This window comes from Eretmochelys imbricata, chromosome 7, assembly GCF_965152235.1.
Source record: "Eretmochelys imbricata isolate rEreImb1 chromosome 7, rEreImb1.hap1, whole genome shotgun sequence".
Classification (NCBI taxonomy): domain Eukaryota; kingdom Metazoa; phylum Chordata; order Testudines; family Cheloniidae; genus Eretmochelys; species Eretmochelys imbricata.
The window spans coordinates 41,354,450-41,380,504 of NC_135578.1; the positions used below are offsets into that span (position 1 = coordinate 41,354,450).

The following is a 26,055-nucleotide window of genomic DNA, read 5'->3' on the forward strand; positions in this document are numbered from 1 at the left end:
TTGATAACAATGGGCCCAATTTTGAAGTCCTTACACAGGTAAAACTCTCACTTAAAATGTCACTGTCTGATGCAGGATTTAGCCCCCTGTGATTAGTGGAAAGTTTTACTACAGTTTAGCACATGGTAGATGCTGTGCAGCCAAAGCTATGAATATGACAGACGTGTGGGAAGAGAGAAGCCTGTTTCTTCCAAGACACAGTGCAGCAGTTTTAAATTGTGAAATTAATTTTGAAACATTGCTTTTAAGTGCATGAATACTGAGAATAAAAGCTGATTAGTGAAAAGGCAGAAATGGCAGTTAGATATCTTATTCCTATTGGATGTCAATAAGTTAGGTGCCTAACTGCCATTTTTATGCCTTGGATTATCTCCCCTTGCACCTTTGTACCCATCCCTGCCATACCACAGGAGGTGGTTCACCCTGCAGTCAGTTGAAAAAGCAAAGACAACAGGGCTTTAAGTGGCTATAACAGAGTTACCAAGGCTTTTGTTTTGAGTGCAAGAAATTGCTCAGAGTCTATGCAGGAGGAATGCTGATTTACTGTAACTCTCCTAACTGTCACTACAGACAGAAATATGACACTCAGGGATGTCACCTTTCAGTTTGAGAGGCCTATGTTCAGAAAAAGAGAGTATGAAAGTAATACAGCTAAATTTGATAGCATCAAAGATTTTGGTACAAAATATCTTATTTCCCAATTTGCTTGTCTTCTATACAGCGCTGAAGTGTAACTTAGTTTTATGGTACTAGTAGAAGCAGATCTTTCCTCTGCCACTGATGCTTTGCAGAACTGTTAGATGGTGTAGGCTTGCTTTTTAAAATTTATGTTGCTTTTTTGTGTAGTTTATCATAGCGTGAGGGGACAATCCCCTTGACTTCACTCCTTAAAAATTTTATTAAGATAATGTTGAAGTAAAAAGAAAACGGTACAGAGTTTAAGCATAGAAGTTTCTGCTTATCAGGGAATAAGGTACAGATTATCAAGGGGTGCGAAATTCGGTTTAGGAACGGGTGGCGTAAGGAATACATAATCTGCAATCTCCCCAATTGGGGGTAAAAGTTTAATGGGGCAAAGCACAGCCATTGAGCTATGGGAGTATGTTGTCCATATAATGGCTATGTTCAGGTGTGGAGTATAATGAGTGGATACGATAATGAGGATGGATCTACCCTCATTTGGTGGGATTTAATGTTCAGTGAGTTTATGGTTCCAGTTCATATGGTCCAATGGAAAAAGTCTCTCAGTCCCTTTCCCATAGTTGATGCACGATGTCGTACCGGCTCACACCTCCTGGTACTGTCGATGGCCGGTGATGTGTTCGATGTAGATGTCCCTGGACCATCAGATGGTGTCCGAGACCATGAGGCGCCGCATGAGCTGTGCGTAGCGTTGACCGATCCCACAGGTCCACAGCACATGCTCGTTGCAGCAGTCCCAAGCGCCCAGGGCTCCGACGATCAGGGCATCCATCTGCACCTCGTAGCCCTTCGCTCTCAGGGTGTCGGCCAGGGGGGTGTATTTTTCCAGCTTACGAGCTCGGCCTTCGCGGAAGGCCGGGGTCCTGTTCTCGAAGGAGACCGTGATGTCAACGAGGATGATCTTTTTCTGGGCCTCGTCGGTGACTACCACGTCAGGTCACAACTGGCTGTCAGTACCGGGGATGGCGCAGTTCATGGAGACCTCCCCCAGGCGCGGCGCGATGGCTTTCACCAGAGGGTTCTGGATGGTGTTGTGGCGCAGCTGCCAGGCTCTGGAGTGGGGTAGGGTATGGTTGGAGTAGCTGCACGTCCTGCAACGCTCTTTCTCGGTTCCCATGGCGGACGGCTCCGTTGAGCGGGACGCAGTTGAGCCGGGCGTGGTGGATGAACCACCAGTCGGTGAAACTACTAAAGGTTCAATTTGTTCTTTAATGTGTTGTTGCACAGACATCTCCTCTTGGAGCAACATGTCTTTCAGTACAAGTAAGATGACAAATCTATGGTTCTTTTAAAGGCTATTTTAACTCTATTGAGGTAATTCTTTCCTTTGGGACTCTAGACTTAAGTAGATGTCAATTAAGTTGAATTTTTGTGTTGTTGTTGTTATGTTTTATAATGAACATGGACTCAGATGAACTTTTAATATTAACAATGTCTCCCCCTACCTCCCCACCAATGCACTTATGGTCAGAAAAACCTGTCTATGACATCTTTAGTCTATGTACAGTCATCTCTGCTTATCATGGTGACAAGGAGAGTTTTTACTTAAACTTAATTTTTGTTAATTTTGCAGAGTATGGTTATACTCTTACTGCAGGGTATTTATTATTGGTGAAGATGGAGACCTAGAAAGAATCCATCTTGGCCTTCGGAGTGTCTGGTGGCTATAGTTAGAAAAAAATTCTTGATTTGACTTAATTAAAATGTAGTAATTGTTTAACAGCTAACAATGGATACCTAGTGGAACAAGCAACTGCAACTGTACTTTGTAATATTCCCTCACCTGTTTCCCAGTGTCATCTCTCCCCCTGTGATGTCTCATTCAACACATTTTAAACACCACGTGGCAAAAGTCTGTCTGTTCTCCAGATAAAGCAGTAAGAATGCCTCTGGCATTATACTAGTCAGGGATGGTCTAGGCAAGCTTGGTCCTACCACAGTGAGATGGATTAGGTAACTTCATGAAGTCCCTTCCAGTCATACATGTCTATTATTCTAATACCTTTGCTTGAAAACAAAGTACTGAGCATTCTCTCTCTCTCTCTCTCTCTCTCTCTCTCACAGACTCAGGGCTAAAAAATGATTATGGGGTTGAAAAGGAATTTTCCCCCAGGTCAGATTGGCAGTGACCTTGAGGACTTTTCACCTTTCTTTGCAGAGTTTGAGTATGGGTTACTTGCCAGGATTATCTGGGTATACAATTTTTCTGCCATTGCAGAGATCTCCGGCATTGATGCTTCTCGGTCCCTCCTATTCTCAGTTTGAGGCATATAATTGTCTAGTCTCCTGTAGGTTGTAATACTTTGGTCTAATTTCAGTTGTTGGGTTTAATGTGAAGGTGCTGGATGACGCCGAGGGCCTGTGCAATACAGGAGGTCAGAGTAGATGATTGGGTGGTGCCTTCTGGCCTTAAACTCTATGACTAAGGCCTGACCTAATTTCCTAGTGTAGACCAGTATAATAACGGCACTCAGGGGTGTGAAAAATTCACACCCCATAGCAACACAGTTAAACCAAGCTAGCCCCCTGCGTAGACAGCGCTAGGTTGATAGAATTCTCCCATCAATCGAGCTACCGTCTCTCGCAAAGGTGGAGTACCGATGTCTATGGGGGAACCCCTCCAATCAGCATAGGTACAATCTTCACTTGAGTGCTACAGTGGCACCACTGCAGAGTTTTAAGTGTAGACAAGTCCTCAGTAGCAGATAGAGAGTCTGATAAAGGAAAACAAATTTCCACAATCCCATTGCTACTGAACATAATTATACTTAACAGAATAAATTTAACATAGCCCTTTTCTAGGATTACATGTTTTTGTTTTTTTTTAAATAAAGCAAGGTAGTTATCTAAAGCATCAAAGGAACTGACCAACATGCTGAAGTTAAAGATATCTTCCTATATATAAAGCTGAGTTAAATAAGTGGAGCAGAATTACAGCAAGTAAAACAGACAAATACTTAATATTTCTCATAAAAACTTCAACATGGAAGCTCCCAATAATGCTTCCCCATCATGGCCAGCTCTTCCCCATCAGGCCCCAAACAGACACATTGACATATGTTGCAAAGACTATATACTTTTCCTATTCCCTTTAAAACTTAAGTGCTCTTAAAGTTTTGCTTTGCCCTTTTTTCAGTCACAGCTTTCTAATCCAATTGAAGCCATTTCATCTCCTTCACATACAGCCTTGTAATTTAATGCCAAACTTGTAATACTCTAATAACCCTTAATTTTCAAAGAATAGGTGCTCAGTACTTGGACAATTACCTTTCTTTCAGGTGTCATGTTTGCCTCAATTTCTGGATGCCCATCACAATCACTAGGTGCTTCTGAAAAATTGGGCCCCAGGTTCTCATCCCAATTCTATCACTGACTTGTGCACTCTCTCTCTGTGCTTCTGTCTAAGCCTTGCAGCAAGCATGGTCCTGTTTCCTCTGTGAGCAGGGTCATACTTCAATTAAGATTGCTGGAAATAACTGATGAGAACACCATTACCATGCACTCCTTGCAAGCCACTTGAAGGATAAGAAACAGCCATAATTCAATACCAACAACTACAAGGATGTAAAAGTTGGAAACCCCAGAGATCGAAGTACAAGATGAAAAAAATGGCTTCCCAAAACCGAAAATGTCCCTATTCCACTTTCTGTCTTTCCAGCTTGCCATCTTGTTCAGATTCTACCTTTTGCGAATAAAACCATTTACAAGTTAAACAGATGTAACAACCACCTCTCTGTAACGGGATGCAAGGAGGATGTAGAAAAGTCGAAGTAGTATATCCTCTCAAAACAAAACAGCTCCCTGCCCTCTGCCTAAACTAACCAACTAACAAACAAAAAACCCCCCAAAACAAACCCAAGTAAGGCCTAAACTGTGTCCATGTCCACTAAGTACTAGTAGTATTGTGAGAAGGGAACCACCTTTCAGAGTCATCATTGTAGTTGCTCTGACCAACATGCTGCCTACTGCCTGAAGGGCAGCATCTGTGTCTGGGTGCTAATGGAGAAGTAACATGCCTGCTCAGTGGCTTTCTGACTCTGTGGTAATCAGGGAAGCTCTCCACAGCTCACTGTAAAAGAAGCTGCACACATTCTTAACAGTTCTCTTGATAGCCAACTCCAGCTGTGGACTCTGAAACTGCTGATGTGGCATGTGTGTAGACTACTCCCATGCAGCAACCATAACGTGCCTAACTTGTTCATTACCGATTTTAATTATTCAGGAACGTACACACTCCCACCTCCAGGCACTGCAGTATCAAACTGCCTTCCAGGTACTGTGTACCATATAGTTAAAAACAACTAAACATTTCTTTCTAGCTGTAGGAGAAATAGCTTGCTTACTTCCTAGAGTTTCATTAATTTGTTTATACAACTGGGTATGTTGTGTTGTTTGAAGACACTAAGGGGAAGCCAAATCAGAAGAACATTTTGCTTTTATTTCTGAAAGCAGCCATGGAACCTATTCACATACCTTATTCTCATGTAACTATGAGCCATGATTCAGTCCTCAGAGCAGCTCATTTTGCACCACTCTGGAAATATATCCCAAGATGGTTTACCCTACCTGCCATCTTTATACATAATTTGTACTTTGGAAAAACGTGTCCATATTGCTATCTCTCCAGAATGCACAACAATGCAAGACAGAAGAAATTAGAAATAGAGATTTGTATGTTAGGTGATTTAAATCTAGCAATGGGATATATCCATTCCCTTAGTGGAGAAACCACTAACAAACACTTCCTTCTACAACAATCTCACACAGAGTAGGAGATTACTTAATTCAGACTTTGAGAAGAGAAATATTGTTGTATCTTTGCCTCTGCTTGGGTTCTTTGGCATACCTGACAATGCTTCTGATTTTTACTGCTTTAACTCATTAAACATTCCAGCCAGAATGAGCTGGCTTGGCTCTCCCTTTAGTTATCACTGCCATGGTTTAATAGGCCGCAGACCTTCAGCTGTCCCTTATCTTCTGTCAGTCCACGAAGAGGCTAGGAATTGAAACCAAAGTATTTGTCTCTAGTAGAGCACAAGGATGCTCTATGTCTCAATTTTCACTATATTAAATGAGTTAGATTCCTGATAGTAGTTTGAAATTCCTGAAAAGCAGCCACTACTCTTAAAAGCCTATGTTCTACATAATTGTATGAATATAAATTTGTATGTGATGTATAATCACTCAAGAGCAAAGACAACCCCACCAAAAGTTGTCTTAAGTTTTACAGATGAATAAACCTTTATTTAAAAAATGGAAAGGTAGGTTTTGTGCAAAGAATTAGAAGTCCATACATATTTTATAAACCTTTCCAGTTACTTAAACACTTTCATGAACTTCCTGTATAATTTTTTACTTTGGTAATTACAATAAATATTTTGATTGTTAGCAAAACAAATCTTAAAGGCTCTGTATCTTGCTAAACACAGAACGCCAATCCCACATGTTACTGAGAACCTCTGTTAGGAGCTGAATGCTTTCAACTCCCATCCATTTCAGTCACTGCTGTAGATTCTCAGCCCCTTGCAGGACTGGACCCAGAAAACATAAAAAAATATAGCCAAATACAAACTACATTGCACTGAACACTAAAAGTATCCGATAAAGCAGCAACGTTACACTCAAAGCAATTTTCTCCAAAGTAAAAAAAAAAAAAGTGTATATATACACACACACCCATTCCATCTGTTCAAATTAACAGATATCCCCACATAACAATAAAAGTGCAACTGTACACATAAAAATGGCCATATTTACAGACCTGTTATCCCGACAGCTGTTCAAAACTTGAAAAGTTTCTAACAGTTTATTTTCAGTTCAGCTGCAATATTTTTCCTGTTAAACCTCTGAAAGACCACAAGTCTGAAGCCAGACATTTTCATTTTGTTGTAATACAATACACATGTATCAAGAAACATTGCTGGCTAGCACTGTCAAACTTATTGTTTTGCTTTAACTTTTCTTCTTGCATCCTTATGTTTCTTCCGGCATTCCTGGAAATATTAAAATGTTAAATGGCATTAAATCCAGTTTATAAACTCACAAATTGCTCTTTTAAACCTGCTTTGCTTTTATATTTAACAGAAATTAGCCAGCTCTGGCAGTTATAACAAATCAACAGTTTAAGTGGACATAATACACAAATTATATATATTATACAGACAGTTAATTTTTATTTTACAAAACTCCCTGGTCTTAGTAGGATATTAGGCCATTCTGAAAGTCCAAATGATTCATTTTTATTAAAATGAACAAAATAAGCCACTTTTTTTCCACAAGCAACCCCTCCCCCTAATGAACTCTCTCAGTTGTTACTGAATTATAGCTTTAATCACTCACCTCAAGTAACAATCTACGTTGGTTTTCCCAATTATCTTTTTCTTCATTGAGGTTTGATGATCTGCGGAACAGCTTAGGACCATCTACACAAGAGATGCATCAGAACAACTTTGAGCCAGGTTAAAACACAACTTAACCATTTTCTTTCTTATAAGCTTTTGTTTGAAAAAATTGTAGTATCAATTAATTTGAATTTGTATATGGAAAGTTACCAGGATAAGCTATTTTGAATGTATAAGAGACACATTGTTTTAGCTTAAATTTTAACAACAAACCATTGGTGAAAATATAGACTTATGTCTGCTTTTTTAGACTGATTCACCTTAAACCCTGCTATTAGCAGTCTATTTATAATGCACCTATCAAACCATGGGGGTGCATTAATCATATATTTTTAAAAAACCCAAACATGTCCCAAGACAATGGAAACTCCACACTAAGCAATTCTTCCAAAAAAGCAAACTTAAGTCACTTTCTCCAATAAGGCTTGGGTAAGCAGAAGAACCTTGCAATTGATACTCAAGGAGATGGCTGGTTTTACAGCCCAAAGTGCCTCAACAGTTTTCAAAATGTAGCTTTTAACATTGGACTTTACATTTTCAAATACTGAAACATTCTAATTAATCCCTATACCACCCCACGTGAATTAAATATTATACTAATATAATTTGTTACAATGCCTCTTTGTTAAATTCCATCATCCTGTAGGAAAAATTTGGATAAGTTCAGTTGTACCTCTTAATCTTTCATCATCTTTGGAAAAGAAGAAAAATCTACTCGTCTTCATCTGTGGTAAAGACTGAGACCTGGAAAGACAAAGAAATTTTAGTCTCAGACAGAAGAGCCAACAGTACTATCCCATTCCAAATGCCAAAAATCATTCCCCATGAAAGGCAAATTATTTTCTAAACACTTAAGCATTTTAAAGAGGAAAGGCAATTATTGATTTAGTCCTAAGTGGAGCACCTGGTCCAAGAGGAAAGGAGTACCTGTGGCACCTTAGAGACTAACCAATTTATTTGAGCATAAGCTTTCGTGAGCTACAGCTCACTTTATCGGATGCATACTGTGGAAAATACAGAAGATGTTTTTATACACACAAACCATGAAAAAATGGGTGTTTATCACTACAAAAGGTTTTCTCTCCCCCCACCCCACTCTCCTGCTGGTAATAGCTTATGTAAAGTAATCACGCTCCTTACAATGTGTATGATAATCAAGGTGGGCCATTTCCAGCACAAATCCAGGGTGGGAAAAGAAGGGGCTTGTAGAAAGCCCAGGAACCGAGAGCAGCTAGGGGCTCCAGGGAGGTAGCCCAGAGTCACTCCCTGGGTGAAGAGAGGTGGGTTTGGGACTATAGAGGGTAGTCTACAATTAATCCCTGGGAGGAGAGAGAGCCAGAAAGGTAGGCAAGGGTCAAGGGAAAAGCAACAAGGAGTTGGATAGGTTCAGAGTAACAGCCGTGTTAGTCTGTATTCGCAAAAAGAAAAGGAGTACTTGTGGCACCTTAGAGACTAACCAATTTATTTGAGCATAAGCTTTCGTGAGCTACAGCTCACTTCATCGGATGCATACTGTGGAAAATACAGAAGATGTTTTTATACACACAAACCATGAAAAAATACCTCCCCCCACCCCACTCTCCTGCTGGTAATAGCTTATCTAAAGTGACCACTCTCCTTACAATGTGTATGATAATCAAGGTGGGCCATTTCCAGCACAAATCCAGGGTTTAACAAGAACATCTGAGGAACGGGGTTGGGGGGGTGGGTAGTAGGAAAAAACAAGGGGAAATAGGTTGCCTTGCATAATGACTTAGCCACTCCCAGTCTCTATTCAAGCCTAAGTTAATAGTATCCAATTTGCAAATGAATTCCAATTCAACAGTCTCTCGCTGGAGTCTGGTTTTGAAGTTTTTGATGGTGGGATAGAAATTGTTGAAATCGTGGTGGAATTCCTCAAGGGCTTCTTTTCCATGGGTCCAGATGATGAAGATGTTGTCAATATAGCGCAAGTAGAGTAGGGGCATTAGGGGACGAGAGCTGAGGAAGCGTCACCATGATTTCAACAATTTCCATCCCACTATCAACCTCAGCCTGGTCCAGTCCACACAAGAGATCCACTTCCTGGACTCTACAGTGCTAATAAACAATGGTCACAAACACTACTCTATACCGGAAACCTACTGACTGATATTCCTACCTACATGCCTCCAGCTTTCACCCTGACCACACCACACGATCCATCGTCTACAGCCAAGCTCTGCGATACACCCGCATTTGCTCCAACCCCTCAGACAGAGACAAACACCTACAAGATCTCTATCAAGCATTCTTACAACTACAATACCCACCTGCGGAAGTGAAGAAACAGATTGATAGAGCCAGAAGAGTTCCCAGAAGTCACCTACTACAGGACAGGCCTAACAAAGAAAATAACAGAACGCCACTTTCAGCCCCCAACTAAACCCCCTCCAACGCATTATCAAGGATCTACAACCTATTCTGAAGGATGACCCAACATTCTCACAAATCTTGGGAGACAGGCCAGTCCTTGCCTACAGACAGCCCCCCAACCTAAAGCGAATACTCACCAGCAACCACATACCACACAACAGAACCACTAACCCAGGAACCTATCCTTGCAACAAAGCCCGTTGCCAACTGTGCCCACATATCTATTCAGGGGACACCATCATAGGGCCTAATAACATCAGCCACAGTATCAAAGGCTCTTTCACCTGCACATCTACCAATGTGATATATGCCATCATGTGCCAGCAATGCCCCTCTGCCATGTACATTGGTCTAACTGGACAGTCTCTACGTAAAAGAATAAATGGACACAAATCAGATGTCAAGAATTATAACATCCATAAACCAGTCGGAGAACACTTCAATCTCTCTGGTCACGCGATTACAGACATGAAAGTTGCGATATTACAACAGAAAAACTTCAAAACCAGACTCCAGCGAGAGACTGTTGAATTGGAATTCATTTGCAAATTGGATACTATTAACTTAGGCTTGAATAGAGACTGGGAGTGGCTAAGTCATTATGCAAGGCAACCTATTTCCCCTTGTTTTTTCCTACTACCCCCCGTTCCTCAGACGTTCTTGTTAAACCCTGGATTTGTGCTGGAAATGGCCCACCTTGATTATCACACACATTGTAAGGAGAGTGATCACTTTACATAAGCTATTACCAGCAGGAGAGTGGGGTGGGTGGAGAGAAAACCTTTTGTAGTGATAAACACCCATTTTTTCATGGTTTGTGTGTATAAAAACATCTTCTGTATTTTCCACAGTATGCATCCGATGAAGTGAGCTGTAGCTCACGAAAGCTTATGCTCAAATAAATTGGTTAGTCTCTAAGGTGCCACAAGTATTCCTTTTCTTTTTGTGAATACAGACTAACACGGCTGTTACTCTGAAAACTGGTCCAAGAGGTGAATGTAGCTGGACTGCTTGGTAATAGTGACCATAATATAATTAAATATAAAATCCCTGTGGCGAGGAAAACACCACAACAGCCCAACACAGTAGCATTTAATTTTAGAAAGCGGAACTACACAAAAATGAGGAAGTTAGTTAAACAGAAATTAAGAAGTACATTGGCAAAAGTGAATTCCCTGCAAGCTGCATGGCAACTTTTTTAAAAGACACCATAATAGAGGCTCAACTGAAATGTATACCCTAAATTAAAAAATATACTAAGAGAACCAAAAAAGTGCCACCGTGGCTAACCAACAAAGTAACAGAAGCAGTGAGAGGCAAAAAGTCATCCTTTAAAAAGTGAAGTTAAATCCTGGTGAGGAAAATAGAAAGTAGCATAAACTCTGGCAAGTGAAGTGTAAAAATATCATTAGTAAGGCCAAAAAGAATTTCAAAAACAGCTAGCCAAAGACTCAAAAAGTAATAGCAAAAGAATGTTTAAGTACATCAGAAGCAGGAAGCTTGCTAAATAACCAGTGGGGCCACTGGAAGTTCAAGATGCTAAAGGAGCACTCAAGGACGATAAAGCCATTGCAAAGAAATTAAATTAATTCTTTGCATCGGTCTTCACATCTGAGGATGTGAGGGAGATTCCCAAATCTGAGCCATTCTTTTTAGGTGACAAATGTGATGAACTGTCCCAGGTTGAGTTGTCATTAGAGGTTTTTCAACAAATTGATAAATTAAACAGTAATAACTCACCAGGACCAGATGGTATTCACCCAAGAGTTCTGAAGGAACTCAAATGTGAAATTGCAGAACTACTAACTGTGGTTTGTAACTGATCATTTACACCAGCTTGTCTACCAAATGACTGGAGGATAGCTAATGTGACGCCAATTGTTAAAAAGGTCTCCAGAGGTGATCCTGGCAATTACGGACCGGTAAGCCTGACTTCATTACCAGGCAAACTGGTTGAAACTATAATAAAGAACAATATTGTCAAACATATAGATGAACATCATTGTTGAGGAAGAGTCAACATGGTTTTAGTAACAGGAAATCATGCCTCACCAATCTACTAGAATTCTTTGAGGGGGTCAACAAGCATGTGGACCAAGGTGATCTAGTGGCTATAGTGTATGTAGATTTTCAGAAAGCCTTTGACAAAGTCCCTCATCAAAGGCTCTTAATCAAAGTAAGCTGTCATAGGATCAGAGGGAAGGTCCTCTCAGGGATCAGTAACTGGGTTTCAAAATGGAGACAGGTAAATAGTGGTGTCTCCCAGGGGTCTGTACTGGGACCAGCACTATTTAACGTATTCATAAATGATCTGGAAAAAGGGGTAAATAGAGAGATGGCAACATTTGCAGAGAATACAAAACTACTCAAGATAGTTAAGTCCCAAGCAGACTGCAAAGAGCTACAAAGGAATCTCACAAAACTGGGTAACTGGGCAACAGCATGGCAGAGTAAATTCAGTGTTGATAAATGTAAAGTAACGCACTTTGGAAAACATAATCCCAACTATGCATATAAAATGATGGGGTCTAAATTAGCTCTTACCACTCAAGAAAGATCTTGGAGTCATAGTGGATAGTTCTCTGAAAACATCCACTCAATGTGTAGCGGTGGTCAAAAAAGCTAACAGGATGTTGGGAATCATTGAGGGATAGATAATAAGACAGAAAATATCACGTCACCTCTATATAAATCGATGGTATGCCCACATCTTGAATACCGCGGGTGGATGTGGTCGTCCCATCTCAAAAAAGATACATTGGAATTGGAAAAGGTTCAGAAAAGGGCAACAAAAATGATTAGAGGGTATGTAACAGCTTCCATATGAGGAGAGATTAATAAGACTGGGACTTTTCATCTTGAAAAGAGACTACTAAGGGGGGATATGATAGAGGTCTATAAAATCATGTGGAGAAAGTAAATAAAGAAGTGTTATTTACTCCTTCTCATAACACAAGAGCTAACGGTCTCCACATGAAATTAATAGGCAACAGGTTTAAAATAAACAGAAGGAAGTACTTCTTCACACAACACACAGTCAACCTGTGGAACTCTTTGCCAGAGGATGTTGTGAAGGCCAACTGTGATGACGTACAAAAAAGAACTAGATAAATTCATGGAGGATAGGTCCATCAATAGCTATTAGCCAAGATGGGTAGGAATGGTATTCTCAGCCTCTGTTTGCCAGAAGCTAGGAATGGGTGACAGGATGGATCACTTGATGATTACCTGTTCTGTTCATTCCCTCTGGGGCACCTGGCATTGGCTACTGTGGGAAGACAGGATACTGGGCTAGATAGACCTTTAGTCTGACCCAGTATGGCCGTTCTTATGTAAAACTGCATTGCTTTATAATATCAGAAATGCTACACACTGAAAGATTTAACAGTTTAATTTGTAATAGTAATACTAAAGCTATGGGATGTCTGTTTGAAACAAGGAGACTTGCTCACCAACAACTTAAATGTAAATCTAATTATTGGATAAGGAAGTACTTTCCAAAATATTTGCATGAAGCCAAAATAAGTTGTTTTTTTATTTTGCATGTTAAGTTGCAATGCATGTGAGGTACCGAGCAACATTTACGTGGCAGGGAAGCCAGTTTTCACTTCCAGCCTCAGTCAAATGCACTGGTCAATCAGTGAACCAGGGAATTTTAAATGTATAGCAGCAACTTGTCTGGTGGGCAGTAAGGAATTCAGTTTTCCAGAATGAGGCTTTTGATGCTGGGGTGGATGTGGGGGGTGCCAAATAAAAGGATTTTTTCCCGGCTGCCACATAAATCCTGATAATCAGTAAGTACTTAATAGCCACAAAATATAAAACCAGATTTACATTTCTTTGAAGTTTTCACTTTCAGAGTCTTCTGGCTCATCATTTTCCTCTGAGCTGCTGTCCTGGAAACGAGGATCCTCTTGCCATGCTACTCTTGCAGGTTTTATTGTTTCAATTTTGTAGGGCTCTGCAATAGTACCACCAAAAAGTCTGATCATTCCCCTGACTACAAAGCGAAACTTCTGTTTAGGTAAGTGGGAAATATCTGATTTGGAAAGGACACTTTTTGTGCTTTCAGAAGGATATGCAGATTTTCCCTATCTTCCTCTGTTTTACATTTCCATCCCCAAAATCTACAGTCAGTATCATTTTGGCTTAAGTAGAGAATAGCAGATCTCCTTTGAAGCCAGTCAATGTTACTCCTTATTGGCCAGGGAGAGTGCTGTTAAATATCCAGAGGATAAGCATAGTCCCCAGGTAGTATTCTCAGCCTTTGCTGATCTGTCAAAGAAGAGAAAAGGACAACAATACAACTGTTTTCCCTGTGCGGTACAACACACCACCCAAAACCAACAGTACAAAATCCAAGTAGAAAGCAATTCTTTACATGCAGATTGTGACGCTGGTAGACCAGCTCACTTGTATGTTAATATTGTTCAAGATAGATGTTAGATTTGTAAGAATATGTTTAGATTCTATATAATTCTTATAAGTTGCTCCATGCATTAATCTTACCTGTAATGTCTGTATACCATGCTATAAGGAAATATTCAAGTTATGCTTAATTGTGAAAATTTGCTTTAAATTTTGCTCAGATCTGTCCATGAGATTTGTTTAATCTGTTTGACAGAAGGATGATTTCATACAACCTGGTGTGTCATCTTATTAAATATAATCTTCAGTGATTCAAAAGTTAAAACAAATAAATGCCAGTAAAAGCAAACTATTAAAAAAAGTACCAGAATCTGCAATGTTACCTTCTTTCACAGCTGACTGGTTCATATCATCACCAAAAAAGGAAAACGTGAAGCCACTAGATTTTTCTTCTGCATTGCCCTCAACATTAAGTCTTAATATATGCCGGTCAGCCAGAGTTGATTCTTCCATATCATCATGTTTGTCCCAGGGTATTATTTCACTTTTTTCAGCTGCACATTTTGTTGATCCAAATACCTCTTTTAAATCCACCGCAACATCATAGTATATTTCTTTAGACACTTCGGGCAATTTCTCTGCCTCCTCCCTTTTCTTCTTTCTTTTAGCTTTACTGGAATTATATTTATTTTAAAAAACAATTATGCACTGGACAAACATTTGAAAGATATGGGGTTTTCTTTTGACTGATCTTTGTATTACTTAAAGGAGACTTCCTATCCAGGGAAATATTCAAATCCTCTAGCAAGTACTTTGCTTTTCTGCATTCCTGTTTTCTCAGTAATTTCAGTTTCTGGTAATACGATGCCCTAAGAGTTAAAGGATTACATTCCTGTCTCATCAATTTGAGCAAATTTTTCATTTTTCAACTATTTCCTCTCTCCAGATCATACAGATAAGCACAACCTACAGAAGGGAAAAATTCATGTTTGACCTTAAGAGACTGGTGACAACTCTGATCTATTGCTAGCATCATCACTGCTGTACTAAAAGGAATCTTTATAGAGAGTCTACATTTTACTAGGGATGGGGAGACTTGCAAAGGGGACAGCAGAGTAAGCAAGGAGAGTGATAGGCTTGTGGCCTCCAAATACTTTTGAAAATCAGCCCTCAAGGGGAAGAAAGTTTGTCTTACAACTATAAGGAGGTGATAAGATATTACCTCTCTTTTTCTGTAGTATCTGTTTTCCTTTCAAAAACTTCATGGTCCTGCCTTGTGGGATCATAGCGTAAGGTATTAATATCTCTGTATGAATAAGCGGAATAATAAAAAGAGATACTGTAACTAAATGTCTAAAATAAAACAACCTAACTGACAAGTGCAATGACATTTTCAGCTCATCTTATTTGTGTTCACAAGCAGATTGAAATTCACTTTTGTTTTTATACAGTACAAAAATTATTAGCATTATGAGAGCAGATCAGTGTGTGTTACAGTCTGTACTGTGAAGAAAAAAAAGATTCCACGCAGCATTCTTCACATCAAATTATTAAAATCTTCAGCATTAAACATCTGTCAGTTGTTCTTTAGGAAACAACATTAATACATAGATATGTTTTATCGTTTGGAGATTAACTGAGTTTATGATTATTATATCCAGAGATTCTGATTTCCCCTTAATTTTCAAATATACCAAAAATGGAGATTTTTTTTCCCTTTCAAAACTGAAAATGTTATTGAAATTAGTTAATGAAGTCCAAACTTTAGATCAGAGGAAAATAGCCTGACTGCATTATTCCATCCAGCTTAAAGACAATACAAAAATATTCAACCAAATATTCTGTTCCCCACACAGGCCTCTCTTGTCCTGTGAAATTAAAAGTTAATTTATGCTATCACGGAAGTTAACCCCCCAAAAATAGGTGATTTGACTTCTGTGAAGCAAAAATACAAGGAAAGGAGGCCATTGAATCTGTTGAGAAAATCTTTAGGAGATACATAAAGATCTTTATAAGATTCATACAATTGTAAAATGAGCATTGTGACACAGTTGCCTACCAAACAGGGCTATACACCAATAATGGAAGTTGGAACGAAAATATACTATTTGCAAAATACCTCAACACACCACCATTAAAAATAATCATTCCTGTATTAATTCAGCCCACAGATGGATTGCTCCTCCAAATGTATGGATTAAAGATACAGATAAGAGTTCAGTTTTTGAAATGTATTATTAAATGCATTGTATCTAGAAATTGTGGCTTCCTCGGACAATGAAAGTTAGGACATGTGGGATAAAGGTAGAGAATCCACGCCTAACACACTGAAGAAACATCCTAACAGTAGTAAGGACAGACTATAAATGAGAATGTATATTTTTACAAAACACTTCTGTCTAGGAATAAATTTGATGTTGATGAAGAGCAGAAATGGCAATTACGTGATGCCATCATCATCCATCGCAGTCTCCAGAAATCAAAGTCTAGTCTTGTCAAGGTTCCTTCCCCACTCTGAACTATAGGGTATGGATGTGGAGACCTGCATGAAAACCTCCTAAGCTTACTTTTACCAGCTTAGGTTAAAACTTCCCCAAGGTACAAACTATTTTACATTTTGCCCTTGGACTTTCGCTGCCACCACCAAACATCTAACCGGTATTATTATTATTAGAAAAAAAGAGTCCATTTGGAAAAGCCTTTCCCCCCAAAATCCTCCCAAATCTTACACCCCCTTTCCTGAGGAAGGTTTGAGAAAAATCCTCACCAATTTGCATAGGTGACCACAGACCCAAATCCTTGGACCTTAAAACAATGAAAAAGCATTCAGTTTCTTAAAAGAAGAATTTTAATAGAAGAAAAAGTAAAAAGGATCACCTCTGTAAAATCAGGATGGTAAATGCCTTACAGAGTAATTAGATTCAAAACATAGAGAATCCCTCTAGGAAAACCTTAAGTTACAAAAAGACAAAAACAGGAATATCCATTCCATTCAGCACAGCTTATTTTCTCAGCCATTTAAAGGAATCAGAATCTAACGCATATCTAGCTAGATTACTTACTAAGTTCTAAAACTCCATTCCTGTTCTGTCCCCGGAGAAAGCATCACACAGACAGAGAGAGAGGCTTTGTTTCTCCCCCCCCCCCCAGCTTTTGAAAGTATCTTGTCTCCTCATTGGTCATTTTGGTCAGGTGCCAGCAAGGTTATCCTAGCTTCTTAACCCTTTACAGGTGAAAGGGTTTCTCCTCTGGCCAGGAGGGATTTAAAGGTGTTTACCCTTCCCTTTATATTTATGACAAGTCTATTAACCCACTATTCAACCTACTTTCAGTATAATTAGCCATTTTGAGTTTGTCTCTCTTTGGAGGGGAAAAGAAAATAAGGAAGCATTCAACTTTGGTAGATTTTAAGCTCTTTGGGGGCAAGGAGATCATTTTATTAACCCATAAATTCTCACGCAAAATGGCACTATATAAATAATGATTATGGCCAATAATATAATCTATTGTCATACTGGGATGGGAAGCCTGATTCAAAGGTGACCTTCCATGCATGTGATAAGGCGGGGAGGAGAAAGCTGTTTTCAGTAAACTAATAAAACAGAGAGGAAATTATGTCATGTAACAGAAAATTATAGTCTTCCTAAGGTTCAGGTTTCTTCTGCTAAAGCAGGATCCATACCTGAATTTTTTGGTATTTGTTGCCAGTTTGCTTGATTTAGGATGTTCTAGGCTGATCTGCAAGAGACTTCCCAATATCTCCAGATTTTTCTTTTTCTCAGCAGCAAGTTCTCCTTCCTCATCTGTCTTCACTTTCTTTGCCTCTTCTAGGAAAAATATATAAAAACCTCTATGAAATGACTCCTTGAAGCGTTCTTCCAATATTTTACACCACTAGTAAGTCAGTTAAGAAGTTTTAGGTTAAAAAGGATGGGATATGTTCTCTATTCCTCCTTATTTTAAAACTTTTTAAACGATACATTTTGTTTTCCCCTCAAGTTATGCTCAAGCTTTGCTTATGAGGCAGTATGGGCATCAATTTAACATGAAAGATAGAGATTTAATCATTTTCTGTCCCATGATTTTCTTCTATTTTATAATAATTACCTAGACATTGTCATTTAAGGCTGTTAAGGGACATTTCTTGGGGTTGTAGACAAAAATATCCAAGTGAGAAGTAGGACTGGCTGAAAATTTGGGTGTTTTAAAACAGGGTTGGTTTGTTTGAAATTTGTTTGTTTTGGATTGATAGGAGGGTTTTTTTGTTTTGTTTTTTTGCCAAAAAAATTTCTTTTCAGGAAAACATTTTTGCAATTTTCAGCCAGCTCAATTGACAATACTCCCCCTTGTGGCTATTGTATAGCATGGTACTGCAAGATGCATAAAATTCAAGTATAGCCAAGGAATAGAAAAGCAAAAAGCAAGGTTACTCTGGTTAATGGTATCCCCTTATCTTCTGAAAGGTGCAGATACATTTATTTTGATATCATCCTATAACAAAAGAAATGTTTTAAAATGTTGCCCTTCTAACAAGGAAATACACCCCCACCTACAACCCAAACTAGAGTTTACAGTAGCTAAATAGGGCATTTTATAAATTTGTTCTCTAAATTATGATGCCAGAACTATTTACTTCTACACTACTTTCCCATGAAGCTAAATCCAGAGAAGAGAAATGTGTAATAAGTAATTCTAAATGTTCAAAAACTTACACCCATCATGCCTCTCTATTATTACTAATTAGTTGTGACTACAAACTGCTGTGGAAGAGCAAGACCTGGAAAATAAGAGAAAATGTTTACCTTCCTCTTCACTGCCACTTTCAAGGAACCGAGCATCCATACGAAATCTTTCATCTGTGCCAAAGCGTGATTGTAAATGCATGAGCTACATTGATAACAAAACAAAAAATCTGAGATTAAATGTATGCAGTCCAGCAGCTTTATAACAATCAGACAAGCAGTAACAGTTTTAACTGGAATCATGGCCATGAATTAACATAAGCTTTCACTGTAGATGGTTCTCAGGAGAAATTTTTAGTGGCCTCAGAGTGCAGCCACCAACTCTTGCTGGTGACTGCTTTCACACTTTTTCCTAAAATACTTAATTAGCTTTAGGAAAAGCAAATAAATATGCACATATACACATCCAAATCATTGTAATTTATTTATTGATAGCTAGTAAATCTTTTGTGCAAAGTGATAGTAACAAACATACAAGTATCACTTTGCATAACGGACTTAGCCCTGGCAAGCCTGGGGACAAATTAAGCCTTGGATGGTGGCCAGGGAAGGCAGTGGGGGGCTAATGCCTGAAGCTCTGCTGCCAGAGCCTGGGGCCTGCTGCCATGCAGCCAGAGCCCGGGACTGGAGCCCGAAGCCCCGTGGCCAGAGCCTGCCACCCCCCCACCCCAGGGCTGAACCCCAAAGCCTGAGCCCAACTGCCCCTGGAAATGTGGGGAAACTCACTGCGTGCTTCCTTCTCCGGCGTTGTGCCCAAGGTGTCTCCAAGGGGGGAGCAGAGCCCAACCTCTGCTGGTGGCCCCAGTAACCAACATCAAGGTGGGGCATCCAGGAGCAACAGGGAGGGGAAGAGGCAGCTACTTGGGAGGCTGGGGCCACAAGAAAAAGTGCCTGGGGTCTGCATTTGGCCAAGGTGGCCACATCTGAGAAACGCTAATAAGCCTCTTTTGAAAATACCATTTGACTACAGCTTGGGAGGTGTGGGAAAGTGCAGTTACATTATTACATTATGAGAAAACATTATTTCCTCTACATCTAAATGGACTTTTCCAACGCAGGTATTACCATAACTTTGCCAACACCATCCTCTTCAGGTAACTGCAGATATTATTAAATAGGTTCACTAACCTTCTCACCAGCTTTGCCTTCAAACTGGGGTTTGATTTGGAATCGGTCATCTTCACCGGCAGCCTCTTGCTCATCGTCACTGCTCTCAAACAACTTCCCAGAAATTTTACTAGTAAATTCCTTAATTGTTTAATAAAAAAAAAGCAAAACACACAGAGGAAACAGTTATAATAAGCAGTTCTAAGAACACTATCAACTACTAGCCACTTGTTTTGTATTACTTTCCCAATACAGCTGGAAGCCAACACTCTTTCAGGATACCGCATTTACTTCTCCTAATTATTGATGTCCACGAATCCTTGTAAAAAGATGTTACAGCTGCTTTAGATGTTCTGAGACAATTCTTTGGTAATTTTATTTTACAGTTGTGATCATCCAAGTGTGGCAGGAGCACATTTCTGTATGAAGTAACCGCACTTTTCCATATGATTTTATTTTATAAGTTACTGTGATGCTGAGCCAGTGAGAGTTAAGCAACCAGCAGGCTGGGTGACCTGAAAGCAACTCTTAAGGACATATTAGAAGAGTACTGAAATGGTAAATAGGACCATTCCTTGCAGATAGTTATCAAAGCCATTTCAAGTTGACTAACAATAGAGGCCTCCATATCAAGGATCTAGAGAATCAAGAATAAACTCTAATCATATTTGCCTGTTTACCTATATCTTGTTGGAAGTTTAACAATGTGATCTAATTAGCTATGTTTCATTACTGAATTCTATTGACTCAGAGATCAAAAGGCGAAATTATCATTTAGATAGGACTTGTGGTATAATAATGTTATTGGGCACATTTCTCTTTGAAATTTGTAGTAAACTACCTGTGAACTGTTTGATGGTTAATTGTCTTATGCTAATTAATACAACTAGTTACCGGTGTATCCCGGGGAAACAGATTAGCTTGAAAGCAACAATGTACATGACCTGTTCTTCATTCAAGGAAGGCCAGCTGTGATCATTTGCTGTCAAGAGGCTTATCCACTTAACTTCAGCTATAAAGAAAGCGTTGGGCCTGATCCTATTTTATCGCAGATCTGTTTAAAACTTTGACAGGGAAAGTCTATGCTTACAAGACTGAGGTCTCCAGGTCTACTCTCAATTAACCCTGCCATTCTCATGGAAGAATTTGAACAAACTCTGCACATGGACTGCCTATTTGACTATAGGCTTTTATATTGATTACAGAAGGATTTTTACAAATCAGCAGCCTCACCCATCTCTGCTATGAAACTGACCTAAGAATTTTGTTCTTATCTGTATGTATATTGCTGTTTTAACCACAGCAACTCTTTCTTTTTATTAATAAATCCTCACTATATTAGACTTGGCTGTCCGGATGGGAACCAAAGGGGACTGTATTTTGGCTTCTTGATAACCAGTAAGGAAGCTGTTTGGTTACTGGCTTGGTGAAATCTCATTATAAAATAAACCACCAATTCTGGGGATTGTCTGCCCTATTATTTGCAGTTTGCCCTGAATAAACATTCTCAGTGTAGCCCCTCCAGGCACCGTGGTCACAGTTACACATTTCATATTCTTGCAACTGCATATCTGATTAGTATTTGTGAAATGTCTTTAATGTAGATGATTCACTGGTGATGCAGATGACACTTTACCCTCTCAAATCCATATAGTCAATAAAAACAGTTTGATAGTTATTATGAAGCAATATTTCAGTTAAACATGCTTTTCTCTAGGTTTCACAGTGGTCATTAGGCTTTCATAAAAAAGTTAATTTGGATTTTGAAAAATGTTATTCTAGGAAAGAGTTTTAGAACCAGTTTTTAAGTACCAGCCTCACAGACTGTCTTTTTGCTTTATGAAATCACAATACACTGGAAGTTACTTGACAAATATAATTAAAATGATAAAAGTCAAAAGAAATGTAATGCAGTTGCAAGTGACACACTCATCAGCAGCAGCCAAGAATGTCACAGCCAAGTCTTCCATAATAATTATGGCTCCCCATCAGAGTGTTTTGGCCACCGTACAACAATTCACAAAGTAATAAACTAACCTCTAAATAGAAGTCAGGAAAACAAAGGGATGGGAGGGAGAAAGGGTGTTTTACATTTAACATTGACAGTGGCCCTAATTTTAAAATATCTTTGAAAAAGAAAACAGCTTTCAGTTCAGGCTTTAAAAGGGGAGAGAATGAAATATGTCAAGGGAGAGGAAGTTCCCTCCCATCAAACGCCTCATCACCTGCTGACCTACTGCATGATGGTGAAACCTCTGAAGAGAGGTGGTGTTACAAAAGGTATTGGTTAAGTAAAGTTCCAGGAGAAAGTCTCAAAATTTACTCAAACTCTACACCATCAGCCATTTTAAAACCCAAGAGGGCCAATTTAAAATTTATCCTCCGCTTTATAGATAGTAAATGTGAAGGATCCATGGCAGATGTAATTTTACCACAGTTGCTCAATTAATAAGCAAAAACCCTTCTGCATTTTGCACAGCGTGTAGCATATAAAAGAATATACCTAATTGTTCATGTAGTGAAAGCCCATTTTCATCTAGCATACAGTCAAAATCTTACACTACAGTTAAAAACAATAAAATACATTTCTACTCAGTTACCAAAACCAATACCAAATTAAAACAAGGTTCAGTAAACTGGAATGCATGACAGGCTTGACATTCTGACTTAAAGAAGCATAACCTTGCTTGTGTATTTCAATGTCATTATTTGTTGGTTTTTGAGTTACATTATTTGGGATGGAGTGAGGGCTAGTGGTTAGATGATAGAATCTTGAACGCCAGATTTCCAGTCCTTTTCCAGCCACTTACTCTCTGCACAACACTGGGCAATTCAAATATTTTCCTTTTATTTAACTGACAACAGTGGGCAGTGGAGTTTTGGCATAACCACATGTAAGCCTCTCCATGTGACCATTGCTCTTATGGTTCGTGCGAACACTGCATTGCAATCAATTTATACAAGTTATTTTATGCGGTAGAGTGCCTGATTTTTTCAGTTTCCAAAGAGATACTCCAAAATTTGCATTGTCCTTAATTTATAAATTCATGTTTTAACTCTACGAATATGCATCACTTATTTTGTATCATCTGTTTTATATCCATTAGTACGAAGGACAATATTCAAGATTTGATCTCAAACTCTGAATAAGAGTAGGTGTTGCTCTTCAGTACAATACATACTAGCAAATTGGGTAGGTGAATGCCCTCTCAGAAATTAGGTTGGATTTGTTTCTAAGCCACTTACTTTTCCAGGCAGATTTCCTATAGTCACTTCTTCCTTAGACTTCTCTTCTACTTCAGCTTCACTTTCTCCATCTGAATCAAATACAATGTGCTTATGTTTGATTGCTGACTGGCTTTCCTGGAAAAGGAGAGACATTGTTAAGTTTAACATTTCAAATATTGGTTATATACTATGGGAACTACTGCTGGGCACATTTACAACAGTAGAGAATGAAATTAAAACACCTATTGTGTTTTCTGGAAAAAATCCCATGACACCTTTTTGGACATATCCTAAAAATCAATCTGGCAAAGAAGATAGGCGCTGCTCTCAAACACGATTCAAACCACAGCAACATCTTAGAGAACACATACTAGAGATACTTATTAAACCAGTATTCTTTCAGTACTGTTTTACTGTTCAGAGACAAGTTGAAAGCATACTTACCAGGTTCAGAAGAGCCCCCTGAATAAGTTTCTTCTGTAATGCTCTCTCTTTCTGTCTCTCTTGTAGAGCTGCAAGTCTCTTCTGATTATCCTGCAATTGCTTCTCCTTTTCATCTGACTCAATTGAGACAGCAATAGGAATGCAAAGCTTTTCTTTACTTTTGTGAAGACTTTTCTTATTGTTCTCACTTTCCTGAAATTTAGAGGCTGAACCTTTACTGCTTGCATCCTTCTTTGGTTTGCCAGGAAGAGATTCTGGGCTTTCCAATTCACATGTAATGTGTTTCTGTGCGACAGATAAAACACTGTCTGTGTCAGTGCTTTCCTCCTCGCTTCCACTGATACTAGTTGTGGTGCAGTCCTCACTGTCTCCTCTGTTTGCTGTTTGATCTTCTGCATGAGAATTCAAGTAGTTATTCTCTCGTAATAAAGGTGGTTTCCAAACAGGCTTTTCACTTCCACTTTCTGAGTATTGGGAATTTAACACCTTCTTGAGCTGGTTGCTGAGAGTATTTTGCTTCTTTTTCACACTTCTGTCTTCAAGTGAACATAATATGGAACTCCTAGACTCTCTGGAAGCTGAGTGTTTCCCATGACAAGAACAGTTTGGCTTTGAAACCTCTTCTAAAGATTTATTTTTCAAATCAACAAGGCTTGAGGAATTTTGGTTACATTTTCTTTTACAACTGCAAGAACCTTCCTTGCTCATCTCCTCAAAATTCTCACTTTCACATAATGACCCTATTCCTCTGAAAGGCTGAAATTTCAAACTGGAAGTATTTTCCTTTGGCTTCTCATCATCAGCACTCTCCTCTCCCTCTAAAATGGCAGCAACTATATCTTCAGGATTAATAGATGTTTTAGTTGTAGAGGCATTTTCAAAAGGCTTTGTACTATACTTGGTGTTACTAATATTACCTTCAGTTTTGCACTGACTATCCCTCTGTTTACCTGCTGTATCTCCTTCTGAAGATTCAATACTTGCAGTGGCTAATGCTTCTAACTCATGTAATGTAAGATGTAGGCGGTAACAGTTTTGCATCATGTCTTCATAATCAGAATCAGCTTCAGATTCACTTGCTTCCAGCTCTGAATCAAAACCGGTAGACCCAGACTTCCTGTCAACTCTGTTGTCCTGTAGTTCAGAAGTCAGGACTTCTGCTGTTTTGTTATGCACTGCTTTTTTGTTATTTTTGTCTCTTAACTTATCTGGTGACAACACAAAGGAATCATTTACGGAATCAAAGCTTTTGTTGTTTTTGAAAGTTTCATTCCTAACATTATCCTTCCTTTGCATTTTCACCAGCTCAGAATCTCTTAGAATTTTAGTCTTCACACTGTTTTTATCTGGAGTTTTAGTCACAGCAATAATTTCATCTGTATCTGCTGAATCATAATCAGTGTCATTTTCAATAGTCTTTCCTTGTCTGTTACATCCCTTACTCACTTTCTTCATATTTGGATTGGTTAAAGACCAGTGAGTGTTGTATTTTAGCTCAAAATTATCCCCCACAACTTCCAAATGATCACTTTCAGATGCAGCATTTGTTTTAGCTTTCTGTATTTCCTTTTCTTTCTCTATCATTGCCCTGATTTCTTCTTCTGAATCAATATCACTGTCTGAAATGCTGTTTGTATTCCTGTTAGGCTTAACACCAGCTGCCAGGTTCTTATCCAGAAATAATTCTTTGCCTTTCATGACAATTCTATTAAGACTAGGTGTCTGAAGTAATTTAGACAGACCAGTTGATTTGGAGTTTGACATTTGGACTAATTTTGTTTGTGTTAAGTTTTCTTTTTTCAAGTGGCAACCTGGTGTTTTATTTAAATCTTCACTACTCTGTATCCTCATTTTTTTAAGTGTTTTTTTAAATTCAGGGAACTCTCCTCGTCGTTTCTTGCTTATGCTGTCATCCCCGCCTTCCAACTGCCAGGTGAGCTTGGATATGGGAACTGTGTCAGTCAAGTCTTGCTCCAGCTTTCTAAGGTTGTGGCAATATTTTGATGGGTCATATTTCATTATGTTATAGTCAGAGTTAAGGAATAAAAATAAAACCAAGGAGGCTTCCACTTTTCAACAAGTAACAACTTAAGTTATAGGGACAAGGACAACAGATGTTGTCACAGGCCATGTCTACACTACCCGCTGGATCGGCAGGTAGTGATCGATCTATCGGAGATCGATTTATCGTCTCTAGTGTAGATGCGATAAATCGATCCCCGATTGCTCTGCTGTCGACTATTACTATTCCCTGGCACTGGGAAAGGCCCAACTCCTTCAGAGAGCCTGTCTGTGTCTCAGCCTGCCTCTCAACCACTGACTATTGACCCCACCCTTTCTCTCCTGAGAATGGCTTTTAACTATTTAGTGTCCTTTTGATCTCCAGGCTCCAAGCCCAGCAAAACAAGGCTTGCATCTTCATTGGAGACAAGGTATAGGATCCTCTAAGCTCATAACTCCCCCCCGTGCAGCCCCCACATTGGGTAATTGCCCTCCAGTGTTTGTTAAGAGGTTATCTATAAGTGTTGTGTTGCTTTCCTTCTTGCTCCCCCCCCTCACCCCCCGCAACCTCCTATTAAGCTAGATCAATACATTGCTGCAGAAGAGTCTTATAACCCAGGATATAGGAACTTCACCTTACTGACCAGGTCACATACAATGTTCATAAA

At 39.1% G+C, this 26,055-nt stretch overlaps 1 protein-coding gene across 5 annotated transcripts in view; it reads right to left on the reverse strand.

Moving 5' to 3' along the window:
- Window positions 1-5,925: 5,925 nt before the first annotated feature.
- Window positions 5,926-26,055, reverse strand: part of NOL8 (nucleolar protein 8) — a 31,486-nt gene continuing 11,356 nt past the window's right edge. For 4 of the 5 annotated variants that reach the window (XM_077822063.1, XM_077822064.1, XM_077822066.1 and 1 more), the window contains 11 exons: window positions 23,387-25,405; window positions 22,961-23,077; window positions 19,736-19,855; window positions 18,668-18,752; window positions 17,548-17,692; window positions 15,088-15,171; window positions 14,249-14,538; window positions 13,332-13,458; window positions 7,777-7,847; window positions 7,042-7,124; window positions 5,926-6,695 (listed from right to left, as the gene is read on the reverse strand). In XM_077822063.1, the coding sequence (XP_077678189.1) occupies window positions 6,642-6,695; window positions 7,042-7,124; window positions 7,777-7,847; window positions 13,332-13,458; window positions 14,249-14,538; window positions 15,088-15,171; window positions 17,548-17,692; window positions 18,668-18,752; window positions 19,736-19,855; window positions 22,961-23,077; window positions 23,387-25,405 (3,195 nt within the window). In that variant the 3' untranslated portion in view covers window positions 5,926-6,641. The other variant, XM_077822065.1, reaches the window with a different exon arrangement.